Raw genomic sequence first — 19,352 nt, forward strand, 5'->3', positions numbered from 1 at the left:
CCGAGCAAACCGCTTTTGTGCCACGTCCATATATTGAATTCATGGCGCGACTAGCTCTGGAGTCTGCCCATGGAATGTTTCTAGCATGCGAAACCTGGCTAGCTGACCTAATGCTACGATGGAGGCGCTCTTGGTCAACTCTAGGATGGTGATGTGCGTGGCGAAGCTTTGGATCCACCAGCTCTGCAACTCAATGGCAACGAGCGAATCGACCCCCAGATCTGCTAGACCCAGCCCAAGATCCAGGCTCGAGTTGTCGCCAAAGATCAACAATCCCTTCAAGCATTCGGCCACTTGCGCCGCCAGGAATTGCGTCACTCCCGTTTCGTCGTTCAACGAGCTCGGGTCGCGCTTCGCCCCGTCCAGAAATTGTCGCAGCTTATCGCCGCCATCCTCTCCCATACTGTCTTGTGTGGTGGCACGATTGCCTGAGCTTTGATGGCTGTCCTTCACCCTCTTCAACCCGAGACCCCGAGCATCCGGAGGATGCTGACCTATTCCAACGACAAATTGCGCCTGGTTAACGTAGCCAGAGGTCAAGTCCGTCGGGAGTAGGGGTGCTTGGGCAGACGAGGCACGGATTCCCAACTGCAAGGACCTCAGGAAGTCGTTCTCGCACAGGAGCTGGGCTCCTGCACGTCTGAGGCTCTCCAAGATGGCCGGGCGCTCGCTGACGTAACCGACGTCCCCCATCACTCCCAGGTCGATAACCGAAGCCGGCAGGCCCAGCTTCTGTCGGTACTGCACGAAGGCATCGAGGAAGGTGCTGGCTGCCGCGTAGTTCGCCTGGTTCGGATTGCCCTGGATACCGTAGATGGAGCTGGCTAGGACGAAGAACTCTAACGGCTGATCTTCTAGGGCGCGATGCAAGTTCCAAGTCCCTTGAACCTTGGCCTCAGTCGCGGCTCGCCAACTGTCAAACGTCATGTCGAGCAGTGTTTCGTCCTACGTGTGTTGCTTAGTATCAATTCCTCGCGTTGAATTCGTTTCTTCAGTATTGCAGGGGTTAGACTCACCTTGAGGACCAGGGCTAAATGCAGCACCCCGGCAATGGGCATTGCTGCATTTGCTACCAGTTTCTCCACCGCTGTCGCATCTGTCACGCTTCCAGTGGCAATCTGAGTCTCGCAGCCCAATAACTTGAGCTCCTGTACCAAAGACCGGGTCTCGGCACCAGCGGAAGCAGAGCGCGACATGAATATGATGCAGCCGGCCCCCCTTTCAGCGAGCCAGATTGCGGCAGATCTGCCCAGGCCGCCCAAGCCTCCAATCAAGACATAGGATCGGTCTTTGCGGAACTGAATCTCGTCGCTGCACGATTCAGCTACTATCATGCTCTGTGGGTCGTTGGAAAACTCTAAAGCCACAGAACCAATCTGGTCATTGTCGGTGTGGAGTTGGTGGAATGCTTGCTTGATGTTGTTTGGCGTATGAACTTTGATCGGGCTGATTGGCTTGATTGACCCGCCTGTATACAGGTCCATTATGACTTTCAGAAACCTGTCGTAGGTGATCAGCCATATGAATTCAAAAGGAGAGCGCCAAGGCCCTGTATTAGCAAAAAGAAGCCTACCTGGCAGCTAGCGATGGCTTTTGGGCAATCAGGGCGGGTATATTGATTCCGTGGAATCCACGGTTTCCCCCAAACATAATCATGTCCAATTTTCCATGCCCAGTGATGTCTCTGCCAGAGAGCTCAATCATATTGCCGCCTTCTGCTACGCATTTCCAGCTCTCGTGCAACAAATCTCCTGACAGGAGATTGACGACAACATCTACACCGCGTGCTTTTGTTGCTTGCATGATCTCTGCAACAAAAGAGCTATCGGAAGATGAAAACACATGACTTGTCGGAATGCCTTGCTCAGTTATCAGAAATTCCTTCTCGGCTTCTGTTCTAGCGGTCACAAATATCTACCGTGTTGCGATTAGTGAACAAACTAGTAGACAGAATTTGCATTGTGAATACTCACCTCTGCCCCTTGCATTCGAGCAACCTGGATGCCGGCAAGGCCCATAGGACTGGAAGCGGAATGAATAAGGACTGTGTCCCCAGGAGCTAGTGAACTGTTGTCCAATAAGCCCCTGATCATGGAAGCATACGCAGTTGGCATCGTAACCGCATCATTGAAGGATAAGCTGTCAGGCAATTTGATGCAGCACTTGGCGTTGACAAGTGCGTGGGTCGCCAGTGAGCCTGATGACCAGCAGAGCACACGATCGCCCACCTGAAGGTCAGTGCCGCTCGAGCTCGTACGGGAAACAACGCCGGCACACTCAAATCCCAGACCTTGCTTGCCATGTACAGCGCCAGAAGCGAAGAGGACATCCTGTGGGAAAAACGGTCAGTGACGAATAACCGAGTCTAGTCTTGCGACACTGTCTCAGTGCTTTGCTTACCTGATGCGTTACAGCGGAAGAGCGGATATTGATCTCCACCTCGCCTTCTCCCAAGTTAGAGTCCCGCAATCCTTCCTGCCATTGAAGGCTAGCAAGTATTCCAGGCTTTCCCATGTGAAGCTTTCGAAAGACCTGGGATTCGGGAATGGGAACGACCTGGTCGGCTGTCCGAGTCAAGAACCGTGGCACTTGTACCATACCGTTGACCAGGGCAAACTCGCAGTCCGCCACGTCTAGTTTCGACTGCCTCTGAATATGGTCGAAAACCTTTACTACCGTGCCAAAGGGGAACGGGTCGGCGCCAATGTCGAGCTCCATGGTCGCGAAGTGCGAACCCAGCTCTAGGCGAAGCGTGCGGGCAAGCCCCAACACCATGGCATGGTGTGGGTTCTCTGTTGATACCTGTGCAAGACCTGTGAGCCATAGTATCTGCTGTCCGCGGTTGTTTGTAATGAATCGGATGATTCCGCGGAGCCCTTTCTCATCCAAGTCCTCGAAGAATGCTCCAGGCCCGTCGATGTCGAGAAGCGATACGGTATCAACAGGGGAGATTGGCTGTTCCCGCAGCGAACATAGGGTGACATCGTAACCTGCTTGGCGGAGCTCCGACATAAATGCGTTGGCAATAGCTGACGGCTGGTTGGAATCTCTCACTAGGAGATTGAGAGCCTTGGAAGGTGTCGCAACGTCGTCATCTGCACTGGCAACAATGATGTTGTCAAGCTGATATGGGGACTTCTGATCCATGATCGCTGTCATATTGCCAAACCCGGCTTTTCGAAGTATAACATTCCATTGTTCGCCCTGTATATACGGCTCGTTTGGACGGCCGTCTGCTTCTCCAAGCCACCAACCAGGGAGTGTACCCTATAGTGATATGTTAGCAACCAACAGGGCCATTATCATAGAAGATTATATAAACCTACCATGATGTAATTAACCCATTTAGCCTCTGCATACAACAATTAGCCATCTCATCCAAGATCACAAATATTGTCAAGACTTACCGGAGCATAATTCCAACATGAACAATCGACCGCCTGGTCGTAGAAGAGAACGGCAGTTTTTCATTGTTTGAACAAGGTCTGGGGTAGCATGAAGAACCTGCTTGATGTTAGTCTTCCTCTTCCCGATTTCAATAGGCGGGCTTTTCATTACGTTTGCAGCAACAACAAGATCATAGCTGCCAAGTTCCAGGCCCTGTGAGGCAGGATTTTTGCTTATATCCAAAACAGTGTACTCAATACCAGAGTACTCCCCAAAGCGCTCCTTTGCAGCCTTGAAGAAGCCCGAGGATATGTCGGTGTAGGTATAGGTACTGAACAGGTGGTCACCGGCAGAGTCCATTAAGGCTGGCAGGATGGTAGAAGTAAAGCCTCCTGTCCCGGCTCCAATCTCCACTACTCGCAAGGTTCCTCTGTTCTTGTGGCCTAGGAGCCGGAAAAAGTCGCGGTACTCCAGCATGTTGAAAAAATTGTAAATTTCCATGAGCAAGTTATCTTTCAAGAGTACTGCAAGAGGCTCTACTGCTCCTGTGAAGATGCCTTCCACATCATTGAATATCCTGACAATGGCAAGGGCAATGTCCCGCGCCGGTGTCGCAATAGCTTCTTCCGTCAGCGCTTTGATAGCAGAGGCTCGCTTCTCCGGTTCCATTTCCAGGATCTGATTGACGTCTTTCACGACACGACTGCCGTTTTGCTGTAGCTTGTGAATGTATTCCTCATTCCACTCCTTGAATCGTTTGAAATGGTGATGCGAGCTGTCGAGGTGTTTGAGTATCCTAGTACTTTCCAGTACACAGAGGATGTTGAGTCTCTCGACGAGTTCGAGGCAGCTGCTGAGATCATGGTCTTGACGCACCATCTGGTCCAAGTTGGTGAGATCAATATCCGGCCGCCACTCAAGTAGGTGAAGCTCCTTCAACGGGTCTTCTATGGTACTGGTATGAATATCAAGTAGGCGAAATTGGATCCCTTTGGCCTGAAGTGCTAGGGCTCCACCCCTAGCCCCTATAGAGCCATGTGCCGAGAGCGTATCGTGGCCACTGAAGAGGGTATACGCATCGCAGTGAAGATTGTTCAAGTAATCACTACCGCCGATAGACATCTCCTCGATGTAGACAGGAAGAGCTGTCCTGTTCAGAAGTCTTTCATGACCCTTGACTGAACCGAGAATGCAGCACTGTAAGAGTTGGTCTATAGTCGTGGGATGAAGCAACCCATAGTATTGCTCGGTTGATTGCAGCTTGGCCGACGTACAGTCGCGAGAGAGATCGTAGAAGATATCTTGCAGCCCTTGGAATAAAGGCCCGTACTCTAGACCAACCGACTTGGCGGCTTGATACCATTTGGCGGTAGCCACTTCTCTCTTGCCTTCTGGTGCAGACAAGTTCAATCTAGTTGTGGACGAATCCAAGGCATCTGCAGTGCGGATCTCTCCGCTACAGTGCCGGCTCCATCTAGTTCCATCGTATGACATGACACTGAACTCAAACCAGGCTGAATCCTGATTGTCCGTTAATCTTAGAGGCTGAAGCCGGGTCATGATCTCGGTGGCCTTCCCATTTTGTAGAGGCATGGCTGATCCGATGGATAATGCACGGATGGTGAATGAACCCGGATGCGAAGAAAGCTGTCTCACAGCCTCAGTCGCCATGGTGATGTACCCGGCAGCAGGAAAGACAATGTCACCAGCGACCACATGGTCAGAAAGCCAGGGCACGTCTTTCAGACTCAGCATCTTTCTCCAGGTGGGCTCGAGGTCATTGCCGCCGATGACGCGTGTACCAAGCAGCTCATGCTCGGGGTGAGCGCGTGTGCGAATTTCCCGAGAGATTCGGCTCTCATGCCAGTAGGATGTGTCGTGGGTCCAGGGATATGGAGGCAGGCTAGACATGGTGTTAGCCCCGGGATTCATAGCCGCGAAGTCGACCTTGACCCCCTGACAAAACAAGCGGCCAACGGCACTCAGTAACGATTGAGTGCTATCGCTTGATCTACTTAGACAGCTATCATAGGTCACGGTCTTGCTTCTGTCTTTGCATATTTGGCGGAAGGGTCCAGATAAAGCTGAGTGAGGGCCGAGCTCGAGAGCCAATCCAAATTCTTGCGTACTCTTGAGGGCAGATTCTACCGCGGACAGGAACAGCACCGGGTTCTCCATGTTTGACTTCCAGTAGTTTGGACCTAGAAGACTTGCATCCCGAGTTTCCATTCTTGTGACGGAGGAGAAGAATGGGATCGGAAGAGAGTTATCATGCGGGGATTTGATGGTCGAAATCAACTCCCTATAGACTGGACCCACTGATATCATATGATCTGTGGTGTGTTAGAGCCATTTTCCTCTTACGAAACCGCTACTGAAGGGCACCTACCTGAGTGATATGCTTTATCGACTTTGAGCTTCCGAGCTAGTGCTTCTGATCGGTACTGACGTACTCTATCCAGTGTTTTCTCTATTGCACTGAGATCGCCCGAGATGGTTACGCTAGATCTGCTATTCTCGCAGGCTATGGTCGCGCCGGGGGTCAATAGACCACTTACCTCATCCCTACCCAGTCCTACAGCCGCCATGGCGCCAGGTTTCGTCTGCTGGGAACTAGTAACACCCCGATAAAAGGCCACTAAAATCGCATCTTCCATTGTGAGGGCGCCAGCAGTATAGGCTGCTGCAATCTCTCCACTGGAATGACCAACCACTCCATCCGCATGGACATTCCAGTTGCGCAATAGGTTGACCAAGGCGATTTGAATGGCTGTGCAGAGGGGTTGTGCGTATTCTGCTGTGTTGATATCCTCTGCATTGGAAATCTTATCTAGATTGAGGTGACGTGTTAGTTAGTGGGATGTGGAGGCAGTTTTTCTAGAGGGTTTATAACTTACCTTCCATCCTCCACGGAGGCGGAAACTGACACTCTGAAAGATATTTATCCATCTGCTGGATGTCTTTCCTAAACGACGGAAAGTCACGAATCAGTTCGCGACCCATGCCACTCCACTGTGCTCCCTGGCCGGTGAAAATGAAAAGGAGACGACCGTTCTTAGGTCTTCGAACTATTGCTGAAGGCTGTAATGACGACCCGTCAGTGACGCAAAAAGTCCTGAACTTATGGTGATGCCGTCTTGCGCCGAGAGTGTAAGCTAGATTTGTTAATTCAAAGAATTCAGACCCTATGAAGGCTTCGTATTTGTCTAGCATGGTTTTGAGGGATGTCTCTGTATGAGCTGAAAACACCAGCAGCCGCTGTGACGAAACAGGCTTGTTATTGCCATTTATCTGCGGAATTCCGTTCGTCCTGCGCGCGGAGGGGTCTGCTTCAATAATCACGTGTGCATTTGCACCGCCGAGGCCAAATGAATCAATACTAACCCTGGGATCTCGTCCTTGTGGCCAGGGTAATGCTTCTGTCGGTACTACCAGATTGGCTTCGGTGAAGGGAACTATAGGTCTTTTTTAGTCACTGAACCAAAGTAGAAGTTGCTGGATTACTGGGGGAGCATACTCTTAGGATTAGGGGTCTGGAATTTGATGTTTGGTGGGATGGTATGTCGTTCCAGGGAGAGGACTGCTTTGATCAAGCTGCTCAGGCCAGCAGCCCCCTCTCCGTGACCGATGTTTGGTTTTACCTAGAAAGACTCGATTAGATATGGGGATGACCAAAACCTTTTTTCTTACTAAGATTGCTATTACTTACACTACCGATATATGTCTGGTGCTGGTGGCCAAACGTCTGGACGACAGCCGCCACCTCGAGCGGATCTCCCGTTGCTGTACCTGTGCCATGGCATTCGACCATGGGAGTTGCCTCTGGGTTGCCAATCCCAGCCTTTTCATATGCTCGCCGGATCAAGCTGGCCTGGGCGTCGGTGCTAGGATTGGTCAAACCCACGGTCTTGCCGTCAGCGTTGACCGCTGTGCTGCGGATGATGGCGCGGATGGGATTGCCATCGCGCACGGCATCGTCTAGCCTCTTGACATAGATGGCATTGACAGCATCTGCTCTGGCGTAGCCATTTGCATTGGCGTCGAAGGCGCGGGATGATCCGTCGGGAGACAATGCGCCGAGGTTGTCGAGGGCGAGGAAGTACTCGGGTGAGAGTAGCAGGTTGGAAGCTCCCACCAGTGCTCCGGAACAGTCGCCCCGATTTAGCGCTTCACACGCCAGATGCAGCGCAATCAAACTTGACGAGCAACCAGCCTTGACTGTCATGCTGGGTCCATGAAGATCAAGCTCGTACGACACGCGGTTGGCAAAGACGAAGTCGTCCATGCCCGTGATGTCGTAGACGTTTCCTTCTTGCATGTCACGGGCTTGCATCTGCAGCCAGTCCTGGCCAAAGCTACCCGCATATACCGCAATGTCGCTACCACGCCAATTGACCTCACCAGCATTCTCAAGCGCCTCATGCATGACCTCGAGCAATAGTCTCTGCTGGGGGTCGACGCGCGCAACTTCGGCTTGGGACATGCTGAAGAAAGCTGCGTCGAAGCGGTCGACGGGCTCATCGAGAAAGTACCCATGCCTCATGGACAGATTACTGGCTCCCTGGCTTTTTCCGTGGAAGCCGTCAATGTTGAAACGCTCTGGGGGGATCGATCGCCGTGCGTCTTTCTGGTTGACCAGAAGGTCCCAATAGGATTTCCCATCGTGGCAACCGCCAGGGAGCCTTAGACCGATGCCAACAATTGCTATCGGACTGGGACCAGAGCTACTTATTTTGATGGTCATATTGAAATAAGAAAAAAAGGTTGAACTTTACTGACAGAAATTCAGCGGCAGTGCAACTTGCATTTGATGTAGAACTAAGTATACTATCTATTAATCCTTCATCAAGCTCACCAAGTAGTCTGGTTGTGTTACCTCCAATAATAGACGCTCACCAACCTGCATTCACAGGTACTTACTAAACAAACCCTGGCAGTGCGACCCGGCTGCTTACTAAAATACGTCTAATAAACTAAAATCCAACGTTCGTTCTGCTTCTCAGTTGGGCGGTTATTCTTGGCGCTCACCATTCATGCTGAGTTTGATCGGCATCTCGAGTCGCCTTGCCTAACCTGTCGTCTTATCTACGAAATACAACTAGATACCCCTGCAAAATAAGGATTGAAATCGGCATCTTTCCCTTGTCGGACTAATACTGTTTCATGCGAGCCAATAAAGTAGATGGCGACAAGTGAGTACGTACCTATTTGAAGGTGGCTTGAATCGGTCTCCGACGGTAGGATATAGTACATATCTGTGATAGTGAGTTGCCTACGTCCTGTGTAGCAATCTTATCCTTAAGCATCTACTTTTACCTTTCTGCTATATTGCGGTCTTCCATGATATGATAACTGTTTCAACACAAGTAGTGATTACCCAACTATGGATATCGCTGCTCACCATGTCTTCCTCTTTGGGGACCAGGCGGATGCCCCATTGCCCATGATTCGCCGGGTAGCCGAAAAGGCTCGCCATTCTAAGAATCTTGAATCATTCCTCCAAAGCGCTATCGACAATGTGCAATTAGAGGTTTCGAGACTTACACCTGCGGAGCGGGACACTATCGGACCATTCCACTCGTTGCAGGGCCTCACGAATGCTTTGAAGGGAAAATCAGACCGTCATGGAATCGCACAAATGGTCTCAATTTTTATCGCACGGATAGGAGAGTTGATTTTGTAAGTGCAAGCACTTCCTCGTATACCTCATCAAAGCGGTAAGAAAGTTGTCTGACATGATCCTTAGACATGCAGAGAATGACCCAGCCCTTCTGGATAGCTCGACACCACTGCTCTCTCTTGGCATTTGCGGCGGTCTTCTCCCTGCTGCAGCTGTTGCCGTGGCCACCAACATCCATGAATTGATAGAGGTAGCTAGTTATCTCGCTCGAGTCAACTGCCGAGTCGCGGTCGCGATATCTAGGCGCTCATTGGAGATCGAGAGTGGAACCGGGAGTTGGGCGTTTTCGGTTCTAGGAAAAGATATTGTTGCACAGCTCCCGGATATCCTAAAAGATTTCCATAGAGAACAGGTACGATCTCGAACATGTACAAGACTGTTCTTGGTTATGAGCACTATGTTGACTTTTACATTCTAGTCAATCCCGCGCCATAGACGAGCTTGGATCGCCGTCAGCACACCCACCTGGGCCACAGTCTTTGGACCCCCTTCCGTCCTTTGCAAGCTGAGAGAAACTTCCATCCCGCTGCAAAGGAGTGATATATCTGAGTTACCGGCGTTTGGGGCTGTGCATGCGGCTCATTTGGCGGCTCCCGAGTTTGGTGATCTTGTGGAAGAGAGCCCTTTACTGAATAGACCCCTCAAAACCGGCTATCGGCTCCTTTCTGGAAGTAGGTATGCACCTTATAGTGCGTCTACCTTGAAAGATTTGCTTCCCCAAATTATGCTCGATATATTCCAGAATGAAACCGATCCATCTCGTGTCTTCGAGGTGGCCGGGTCATATCTACGAAAGGGGGCATCTCCTTCGCTCTACATGTTGGGTGCTACTAGCTACCTGGTTCTCCTGCGCCGATCTTTACACACCCAAGGGTTTAAGGTGGATCTTAAGACCAATCCACCTAGTCTGCAGACCGCAGAGCTTCGTGGCGGCTCTGGGTCGGTCGCTGTTGTCGGCATGTCCGGTCAGTTTCCAGGGGCGGCAAGTGTGGACGAGATGTGGGACGTGCTCATGCGGCGAGAAGAGCTTCATAGGAAGATTCCTGCAGAGCGGTTCAACGCTGATGATTACCTGGATGAGACAGGTCGTGGCCTCAACGCGATAACCACTGCATATGGCTGCTTCCTGGGGAGCCCAGGCCTCTTCGACCACAAGATGTTCAATGTCTCGCCGCGGGAAGCAATGCAGATGGACCCCGGACAAAGACTTCTCATGCACGGTGTGTACACTGCTCTCGAGGATGCAGGTCTTGTCACTGGTGGCACTACCTCTGCGGACAACCGACGCATTAGCACGTACATAGGCGATGGTAGTGACGACTGGCGAGAACTTCAGCAACAACACGGCGTGGACAAGTACATTCTCCAAGGGACACAGCGGTCATTCACGCCAGGACGTCTCAACCATCATTTCAAGTGGGAAGGTGCCACTTTCTTGGTCGATTCGGCATGCGGCTCCACAGCGTCTGCGGTAGGGCTGGCATACAGAGCATTGATCAACCGGGACTGTGACACTGCCGTTGCGGGAGGGGCAAACATTATCGCCACACCTTTCTGGCAGTCTGCCCTCAGCAAGGGCGGCTTCCTGTCCACGACCGGAGGTTGCAAGACGTTCCGCTCAGACGCTGATGGTTACTGTCGGGGCGAAGGAGTTGGAGTAGTCGTGCTCAAGCGTCTAGAAGATGCTCTCGCGGAAAATGACAACATCATCTCCGTCATTCGTGGCTACGCTAGAAACCACTCGGCCGACACAGTCTCCATCACTCGACCCCATGTCCCGGCGCAGGAGCGTGCCTACCAAGCCGTTCTCCAAAATTCTGGTCTGGAGCCAGATGATATTAGTTACGTGGAAATGCATGGGACAGGAACCACTGCGGGAGACTCTGCCGAGCTAGAGTCAATCGTCAATGTTCTCGCTCAGAAGAGCACAAGGGCAACGCCATTGGTCGTAGGGGCTATCAAAGCGAACCTGGGACATTCTGAGGCGGTGAGTTTTCAGGAAAATCTGCAAGCTCGTGGCTTTACTTGGCTAACTTGGGATAGGCATCAGGCATTTCCTCCTTGATGAAAGCATCCCTTATGTTTCGCAAGGGAGTCGTTCCTCCTCAAGTTGGAATTCCCGAGAAACTGGGAACCTTTGACTGCCTCGATCGCGGCTCCGTCCTTATCCCTGGCGAACCAGTTTCCTTCACACGACAAAGCGTTGGCAAGAAGCGGACCATGATAGTGAACAACTTTGATGCTGCAGTAAGTATTAATCGCCACTCTTCTCACCTGCTCGAAAGCATCTGGCTGACATTGCTCCATTGAAAAGGGAGGCAATAGTTGTTTTGTATTGGAAGAGCCACCTACGCCTTCACCGAAAGGCTCTGACCCCCGCCGCTATCATGTCGTTACCGTTTCGGCACACTGCCAAGCTTCGCTCGAGGGGAACAAACAGCGTTTGCTTCAGTTTCTCACCGATAACAACCAGACCAGTCTCGCAGACCTGTCTTATACAACAACGGCTCGCCGCATGCATCACAATTTACGCTCAGCATATGCTGGCGATAGTATTCAAGATATCATCAACGACTTGACCCGTGATCTCGGTACAAATAACCGTGGCGATGATAGGACTGGGGAGCCTCGTCTTGCGTTCGCATTCACCGGCAACGGGGCACACTATGCTGGTATGGGAGCAGATCTGTTCAAACTTTGGCAACCATTCCGGGCAGTCATCACTAGTCTTGAGAAGAGTTGTGTGGCACACGGGTTTCCTCGGTTCGCACATGTCATCTCGGATCCGTCTACAACAATGGAGAATGTCAGCACGGCGCAGGTTCATCTGTCCATGGTTGCCCTGGAAATCGCACTTGTAGATGTGTGGAAGCTCCTGGGCATTTCCCCCGATGTCGTCATCGGCCACAGTATTGGCGAATATGCCGCGCTGTATGCGGCGGGGGTGCTCTCATCAACAGACACCATGTATCTGGTAGGAACACGGGCAATGCTCTTGCAGGACAACCTGGAAGATGGTGCCAATGGAATGTTGAGCATCTCAGGAACACAGCAAAACATTGCAGCCATTGTCTCAGATGAGAGCGTCATGGTCGACTGCGAGATAGCTTGCCACAACAGCCCGGGCATGGTAGTACTGGGCGGCCCGCGACAACGGCTGGCAGAAATCGAGGAGCAACTGCTCAGTGCAAGCAAGTGTAAATGCAAGTTGCTGAATGTTCCGTACGCCATGCACTCGAGCCAACTGGACAGCATACTTCCGGGAATCCGTGAAGCAGCCCGGGGCGTGTGCTTTGGCACTCCGAATATCAAGGTTATCTCGACCTTGACGGGCGCGGAGCAGCGACACTTTGATGGCGGCTATCTCGCACGGCAAACAAGGGAGGCTGTCAAGTTCACCCAAGCCATATCGCACTGTGTCTCTCAGGGTCTTGTCGATTCGACTACGCTGTGGCTAGAAATCGGACCCGCTCCGGTATGCCTAGGACTTGTACGTTCAAACACTAGCGTGGCCTCGAGTCATGTCATGACTAGTATGACAAAAGAAGACGGCGGGTGGAAGTCTGTCGCATCAGCTTTGGCAGGTCTCTACGTGGCTGGTAAGACAGTCGGCTGGCGCGAGTACCACAGCCATTTCATCGACAGCGTCTCACTCATCCCCCTGCCTTCATACTCTTTCGATACGAGGAACTTCTGGATGCCCTTTACGGCTGGCAGCAAGCATGAAGATGTACAGCTCATTTCCTCGTGCTTACATCATCTTGTGAAGCAGGAGGATGACGGTAAAGAACAATCCGCCACCTTCACGGCCATGGTATCACAGCCGTCCCTGCTCGGAATGATCCAAGGTCACAAGCTGTCGGGTATTACCGTTTGCCCTGCTGGAGTATTCGCCGAGATGGCCCTCACAGCCGCCCGTTATGTGCATACTGGCGGGTCAATGAAGGCGCAGTTTCCATTGTTTTCAGTCCTCGATCTCCAGATTGATCATCCCATCAAGCCCCAACCTGACTCTCAGCCAGTCATTCAGGTAAACGTCAGTAAGCCAAGAAATTCGAGAGACTTTGCCGTTTCAATTATGGATCAAGCCAAGCCCTCTTTGATCACGTCAAAGTGTTGCGTTCGCGAGAGAGATGAGCAGGACTTCGACACGACGCGACAGCAACGACTGGGCGTGATGCTGCCCAAAATTTCCAAACTGATGCAAGACGCTGCGGTAGGGCTCGCGAACCGATTTCAAGGCAAGCTCTTCTACCGGCTGTTTGCGAACCTCATGGATTACACTGGGCAGTATGAAGGTGTACAGGAAGCCATTGTGAACAATGACTTCACCGAAGCTCTGGCCACGATTAGACTTCCAAAGGGGCAGGACGCCAGTGAGTCGTGTACACTGTCGCCGTATTGGATCGATGCTCTCACCCATCTGGCCGGTTTTCTCTTGAACGGCAACCCGATGAGCAGCGGAGACTATGTATACATCGGAACACATATGGAGCGTATGGAGATTGTGGCCAAGGACTTTTCTCCAGACGTCGCGTACCAGAGCTATGCCTATATCGAGCATACAGAAGGGTCCGATGACTACCGTGGCCATGTCTATATTCTTAACGCTGATGGCATCGTGGGCTTCCTGGAAGGCGCGCGCTTCCGTAAGATGCCACGGACAACGCTGCACCGAATCCTAGGCAAGGTCGAACCTGCGGCCACTACTACGAGTAACCGATCCATTGCGGCGGAGCCACCCGTGAACGGCACCAACGGCACCAATGGCACCAACGGTATCAACGGTACCAACGGCCATCACAAGACGCTTGAGTCGGTACTGGTCGAGCGTCTCATGGAGGAAACCGGCATGGACGAGAGCGAACTCCAGCCATCGACCTTCTTTGCCGAGATTGGTGTTGACTCGCTCATGTGCCTCTCCATCCTAGCCGACATCAAGGCGGAGACTGGGGTCGAGCTGAACGCGTCGTTCCTGCTGGAGTATCCCACGCTCGGGGATGCACAACGCCAACTACGGACGATGGAGGGCAAGCGTAAGCGTGAAAGGGCAGACTCAGCAACCGCCAATGGTAACGGCGCAGTGGTGTTGAACGGAGAGAACGGCCTGCCCACCACCAAGCGCGAATGCAACGTCGTCCTCATGCAAGCACAAGGGCACACGTCTTCCAGCCCGCCCCTGTTCCTGATGGCCGACGGCGCTGGCTCTGCAGCGGCCTACATGCACCTACCCAAGCTGCTAGACGTAGCAGATGGCGTCTACGCCGTGGAGTCGCCCTGGGTACGCGACCCAGCCGAGTTCACCTGCAGCTTCGAAGAGGCCGCGGCGCTGTACCTGGCGGCAGTGCGGTCCAAACAGCCGCGTGGGCCGTACCTGTTAGGCGGTTGGTCTGGCGGCGGCGTGTTTGCGTATGAGGTGGCGCGAAGGTTGCTCGATGCGGGTGAACGCGTGTTGGGTCTGGTGGTCATCGACATCCCAGCGCCGAGCCTGCACCCCTCACCCTCTGGACTGGTGGCAGAACCAACCATGGAAATCATTGATATGATCGGTATGCTCAGCGGCATCGAGCGCAACTTCGCGGACAAGGCTGAGAGCCCCGAGGCCGCACGCCTCAAGCGCCATATGCTGGGCACCGTCACGTGCTTCAGCCGCCTGATCCCCATTCCCATGCTGCCTCATCTACGGCCCGAGCACACCTTTGTCATCTGGGCCACCAAGGATGTCCTGCCCAAGGCCGCCTTCGATCAGCTGCCTCCAGGCCTGGACGCTTGGTTCTATCCTAAGCCACGTGACAGGGGCCCCAACGGCTGGGATGCTCTCGTTGGTGACGCGGTAGAATACCGCCAAGTGCAAGGCGACCATTTCTCCATCATGACGGCTCCCGAGGTCTTGGAGCTTGGCCAGGTTATACAAGCTTCACTTGAAGAGTGCAGGGTGTAGGATAAGACAGCCATGTTTATTCCTATCGCCGTTTCCTTCCTGAGATTGTAGTGGGTACTATTTAGCAGGTATAGATCATATATGAGAATGGATACGAGGCATAGTTATTTCATCAGTTAGGAGTCATGTAGTTTTTTCACCAATCTAGAGCCGTTATCATTATCACACATGTTATGGATTAATTGGTCTTATTCGTTTGCGCCTCGTATGCCATTAAATTAGAGCCTTCATTTTAGCTGTGTTCGAGCTTCATTCTACATCAGAAAACAATGTGAATGACTTGAGAGTCACCATCTCAACCACTATGCCTACACCAAAGAAGGGCTCGGTAATTGGTAAAACACGATCCTCCCTACCGAGAACAGCCAGCACGTGAAGGCGGGGCAGTAGGAACAAACAGGAGCAGCGTACAAGGCAGTCCGAAACGAGTTTGTAAGCATGCAACTAGGTCAGAGATTCCAAGTTCAGCATAGTGGACAAAATACCAGGTCGGGATTCCGAATTCAGCAGTAGTGGACCAGTCCTTATTGTAGCGGTTGTGCCCGATATCTCCATATCCCTATAATAATAGGCATAAAAGACCTGTCAGAACAGCTATATCCAACATCTCTTGGATATTTGCTTTACGACTCGTTACTGTGTCTTTCAAATTCTATCCGGTTTTATTTGGCAGAAATGGCTCCAAAGGTCGACAAGAATAATCATGACCTGGTTCGGGGGGTATGGCGTTTGTTCCGCCTCCATACAATCGAGGGATTGTCGACAGTGAGCATTGGATGCACGTCTTCTTCTACTTTTTCAGACATGTTACGACTTTGTTAACATCCTACAGGGCTCGCGCTCTTCTTCTACGCCATGCAGCAAGATTTGCCGTTTGCTTTGGTCCGACGTGCGTTCCTCGGCATCTTTGCTACCTATCAAATCACACACTGCGTCTTTTGTCTGTGGAAGTAAGTTTTTTCCCCAAAAGAGTAGCAACAGGGATTGATCTAATGTGGCTAGTGATATTTGCGACCGCGACTTTGACGCAAAAGTGGCGCGCACAAGGGACCGTCCTCTCCCCTCGGGCCAGGTTACCCTCACCGAGGCAATTATCGTCTTTATCATTGGTCTCGCCGCCGCTGTTGCCTTGACGTATAAGATACTGGGCGCAGATGTCACAGCAATCATGGTCCCCATATGGGGACTTTCCACCATCTATCCTTTGTGCAAGCGCGTCATCTGGGCTCCGCAGGTCGTCCTGGGTCTGACCATGGCCATGTGCGTGCTGCCCCCAAGGATGGCCGTGAGACCGCACAGCGGCGATGCGGGACTACTGCCCGCCAGTCTCTTTGGCGCAATCTTCTGTTGGCTCGTGTACATCGACTTGATTTATGCTTCCCAGGTAAGTACCTTTTATTTGAGAGGGTATTCATATATGTTATCATCACCCCAGCCCTCAATCACTCTCACTTGCAGATTTGTATCTAACGTTAGTCTCCTGATAGGATCGACCTGATGACAAAAAGGCCGGCGTCAAGTCACTAGCCATTTTCCTGGGCGACTATTTGAAGGCTGGCCTGACAGTCCTGGGCGTTGCGCAAATCGTCTGTTTTGTAGTGGCGGCGGCTGAAGCACAGGCAGGCTTCTTTGTCTGGATATTTGGCATCGCTGTTTGGTCAGCCTCAGTTCCTTGGAGCATCATCTCACTAGACTTGCGTGATCGCAAGTCGGGTGGGCGCATTTTCCTCATGAATGCCATTTTAGGTATTTACATGGCGGCAGTATCAGGTATAAACGTCGTATCACCCGCCATATGGGCATGAAACAAGGGAGCATGAAGCATAGGCAGCACCATGCCTTCCGGAATGGTAGCGCAAAGTAAGCGGAGATTAGACTGATCTCACAATGGGAGGTGAGATATGATGAGATATGTACACGGCGCATGAGATTTCCAAAATTGTTTTCATTTGCGAGATTGAAACTTTTACCACCTCCACGGTGTGTTTTGAGTAAGTCTGTCTAGAATTTCACGAGCTTCTTTCTTGAGTTCAGGTTCCACTAGATACTGAATAGCAATGGAAAGACAACTGATAGTCACGTAGCCAAAGTCTCTGTTTCATGTCAAACATGTTGTTAGCATTTTCTGATCCACCAAAAATAAGAAAGGTGAAAAAAACTAGTTCATGGGGTTTGATCGAGAAATAGGGACCTATACTTATCTTCACCCTGCGAAGCAATTCCGCATATATCCATAGCGTGCCTTATCTGTCTGCAGTGGGCTTCCTGCGCCTCGGCTGAGCGTTCGGCAACTCCGATCCTGACAAGCAGCAAGCACGAGATGTGGTAAAGCAGGCGCGCGACCGTCGCTGAGGACCCAACGAACAAGACCTGAGGAAAGTGCGATGTAGTTTCTGATTTTGAATCTTCGTCTGGAGGTGGGATGTAGCACAGCGGCATCATCGATCTCGGCACGTTACTGGCCCAATCGTCGCACCAGCCCTTGTACTGCTCACGGTCCTGGCGGAGACGGTCCATCGAATCGTCATATATGCCGTGTGCTACCTCTGTATGAAGTGCGGCAACCTTCGCACATATCGACAGCATTCGGTAAGCCCATACGTCTTCGTCGCAGCAAAGTATACCGTTGTTAGTACTACTCGTACCTTGGACCGCGTTCAGTGCCATGTCCATTTTGTCGGCATCGCAAGTCAGCCTCGAGTTGTGGGCGAGACTATCTAATACCGAATTGAGGTTGTATGCCCAGAAGCAGGCACCAGCCAGACGTGAATTTCTGCCACTGAGGTCGGCGTGTCCAATCAACGCCTGTATGCGATCCGAGTGGCTCTTTTTGTTGTTGGCTCCGTCACCCATGATTTCATATGCATGTAGTAAGGCTGAGATGGTGACACACAGGAGATGATCGGCATTGGGCTTGGCTACCTCGAGCTCAATACCCTGGCATGCCTTTTCATAGTAAATTGATTCCTCGTTAGGCATCAAATATCTCTCCCCGCAAGCCATTACCGTGTTGAAAAGTGCGGGTTGACTTAGAGCGTAAAAAGGCGTGATATTGGTAAACTATTTTGATCTGGTCAGTCATGACAGAGGGTGATTAATCTGATTGTTCAACCCACGGGTTTGCTCGCAACCAGGCAGTCCATCCAAGGCGCCACCTTGCCAAGAAATATCTCAATCAGAAGACCCTCATCATGGTTGGTAATGACCCGCAACGAGGGCAAGGGGCTGCACTGTGCTGGGACTAGCGCGGTCTGCTCTGCACAAGACGCTACCCTCACGGGCAGAATCGGGCCATCTCTGGGTAAGCTCGCTTGGGATAGGCCTGTCTGCTGTTTAGGCTCCGTGTGCGAGGTGTGGACATGTTTTTCCTTCTGTGGGTCAACAGCGTACCCTGACGCGATGGCTCGCGACTCGTCGTGGAACTTGAGCTTAGTGCCTGGAGGCAGATCTATGAGACCAGACTGTGACGTGCATGTCTGGATGTCGATGAAATTCAGACGGATCCCTCTCTCACAGACCCGATTGGATTTGCAGCAGTTTCTACACCTAAAAGTGTAGTCAGCAAGCTGAACGGTCTTGGTGCTGCTGTAACGTATCGCGATGCAAACCATACCTGGGCAATGTTTCGTCGCATTTGATATGCCTGTCCCGACACGTCAGGCACCCGGTTCGAGCTCGGAACTGCTCTTTTCCCATTACTTGGAGCTACTGGGAAGATACTGGGCTCGCATAGGTCAAGGCCGGACAATCTTCACGGGGTTACACGTGAAATAATAGGTCCGTAGAAGTAGTCCGATACGACTCACACAAATACTGTCTACCTGCAAGGCAAGACGAGACGAGCCCCTCGCCCTCGCATGCGCTTACCCTCCCTTGTCCCGTGTAACCCACTCGATCCTACATGCTACCCCGCCTTCTTACTGGGGCGTACGGCCCGCAGAGGCCACATCTGGCGTGATGTTGAACATCTGTTCTCATCCGGCCTTGCTTAGTCCAGATCAGGCCTCCCATGACCTTTCTTGACTCAAGTACTTTCTTGACTCATGTGTCACCCACTGCAGCTGTACGAGATACCTGGTCAACACGTACAACCGTATTGGCTTAAACACATGCAAACATACACACTCAAAATTTTGATACAAAAGTTAAACAATAAACGAATTAAACGATTGACGGATAAAGCTTGAATCATATCATTACAGTAGGCTATTATATGCCGTCTTCTGGATCATACCATGTATAGTCCAGCTATCATGGTCTCGTAGCTCCCTACATCATTTTGAACGTATATAATATATCTCTATCAATCGCTTGAAACATTTCTTTCTTCCTGATCTTAAAACC

At 51.7% G+C, this 19,352-nt stretch overlaps 4 protein-coding genes across 4 annotated transcripts; 2 read left to right on the forward strand and 2 right to left on the reverse strand.

Moving 5' to 3' along the window:
- Positions 1 to 39: 39 nt before the first annotated feature.
- Positions 40 to 8,131, reverse strand: COCCADRAFT_95659 (uncharacterized protein; the record flags this gene model as incomplete). Its single annotated transcript, XM_007713914.1, has 12 exons — positions 40 to 945; positions 1,017 to 1,500; positions 1,574 to 1,914; positions 1,974 to 2,330; positions 2,401 to 3,267; positions 3,327 to 3,352; positions 3,408 to 3,504; positions 3,559 to 5,720; positions 5,777 to 6,217; positions 6,285 to 6,842; positions 6,905 to 7,028; positions 7,097 to 8,131. The coding sequence occupies 12 exons, from the start codon at positions 8,129 to 8,131 to the stop codon at positions 40 to 42; spliced, it is 7,398 nt and encodes a 2,465-aa protein (XP_007712104.1).
- A 639-nt stretch (positions 8,132 to 8,770) lies between these two features.
- COCCADRAFT_95695 (uncharacterized protein) lies at positions 8,771 to 15,008 on the forward strand (the record flags this gene model as incomplete). The annotated part of the gene is made up of 5 exons (XM_007713915.1): positions 8,771 to 9,066; positions 9,134 to 9,419; positions 9,486 to 11,054; positions 11,111 to 11,314; positions 11,382 to 15,008. 5 exons carry the CDS (start codon positions 8,771 to 8,773, stop codon positions 15,006 to 15,008), a joined length of 5,982 nt encoding a protein of 1,993 aa, XP_007712105.1.
- Positions 15,009 to 15,683: 675 nt separating this feature from the next.
- On the forward strand, positions 15,684 to 16,813 carry COCCADRAFT_36604 (uncharacterized protein; the record flags this gene model as incomplete). Its single annotated transcript, XM_007713916.1, has 4 exons — positions 15,684 to 15,786; positions 15,841 to 15,958; positions 16,011 to 16,392; positions 16,496 to 16,813. The coding sequence occupies 4 exons, from the start codon at positions 15,684 to 15,686 to the stop codon at positions 16,811 to 16,813; spliced, it is 921 nt and encodes a 306-aa protein (XP_007712106.1).
- Positions 16,814 to 17,171: 358 nt separating this feature from the next.
- COCCADRAFT_26110 (uncharacterized protein) lies at positions 17,172 to 18,976 on the reverse strand (the record flags this gene model as incomplete). The annotated part of the gene is made up of 4 exons (XM_007713906.1): positions 17,172 to 18,068; positions 18,125 to 18,554; positions 18,617 to 18,727; positions 18,930 to 18,976. 4 exons carry the CDS (start codon positions 18,974 to 18,976, stop codon positions 17,172 to 17,174), a joined length of 1,485 nt encoding a protein of 494 aa, XP_007712096.1.
- Positions 18,977 to 19,352: the final 376 nt, after the last annotated feature.

This window comes from Bipolaris zeicola, assembly GCF_000523435.1.
Source record: "Bipolaris zeicola 26-R-13 unplaced genomic scaffold scaffold_70, whole genome shotgun sequence".
Lineage (NCBI taxonomy): Eukaryota > Fungi > Ascomycota > Dothideomycetes > Pleosporales > Pleosporaceae > Bipolaris > Bipolaris zeicola.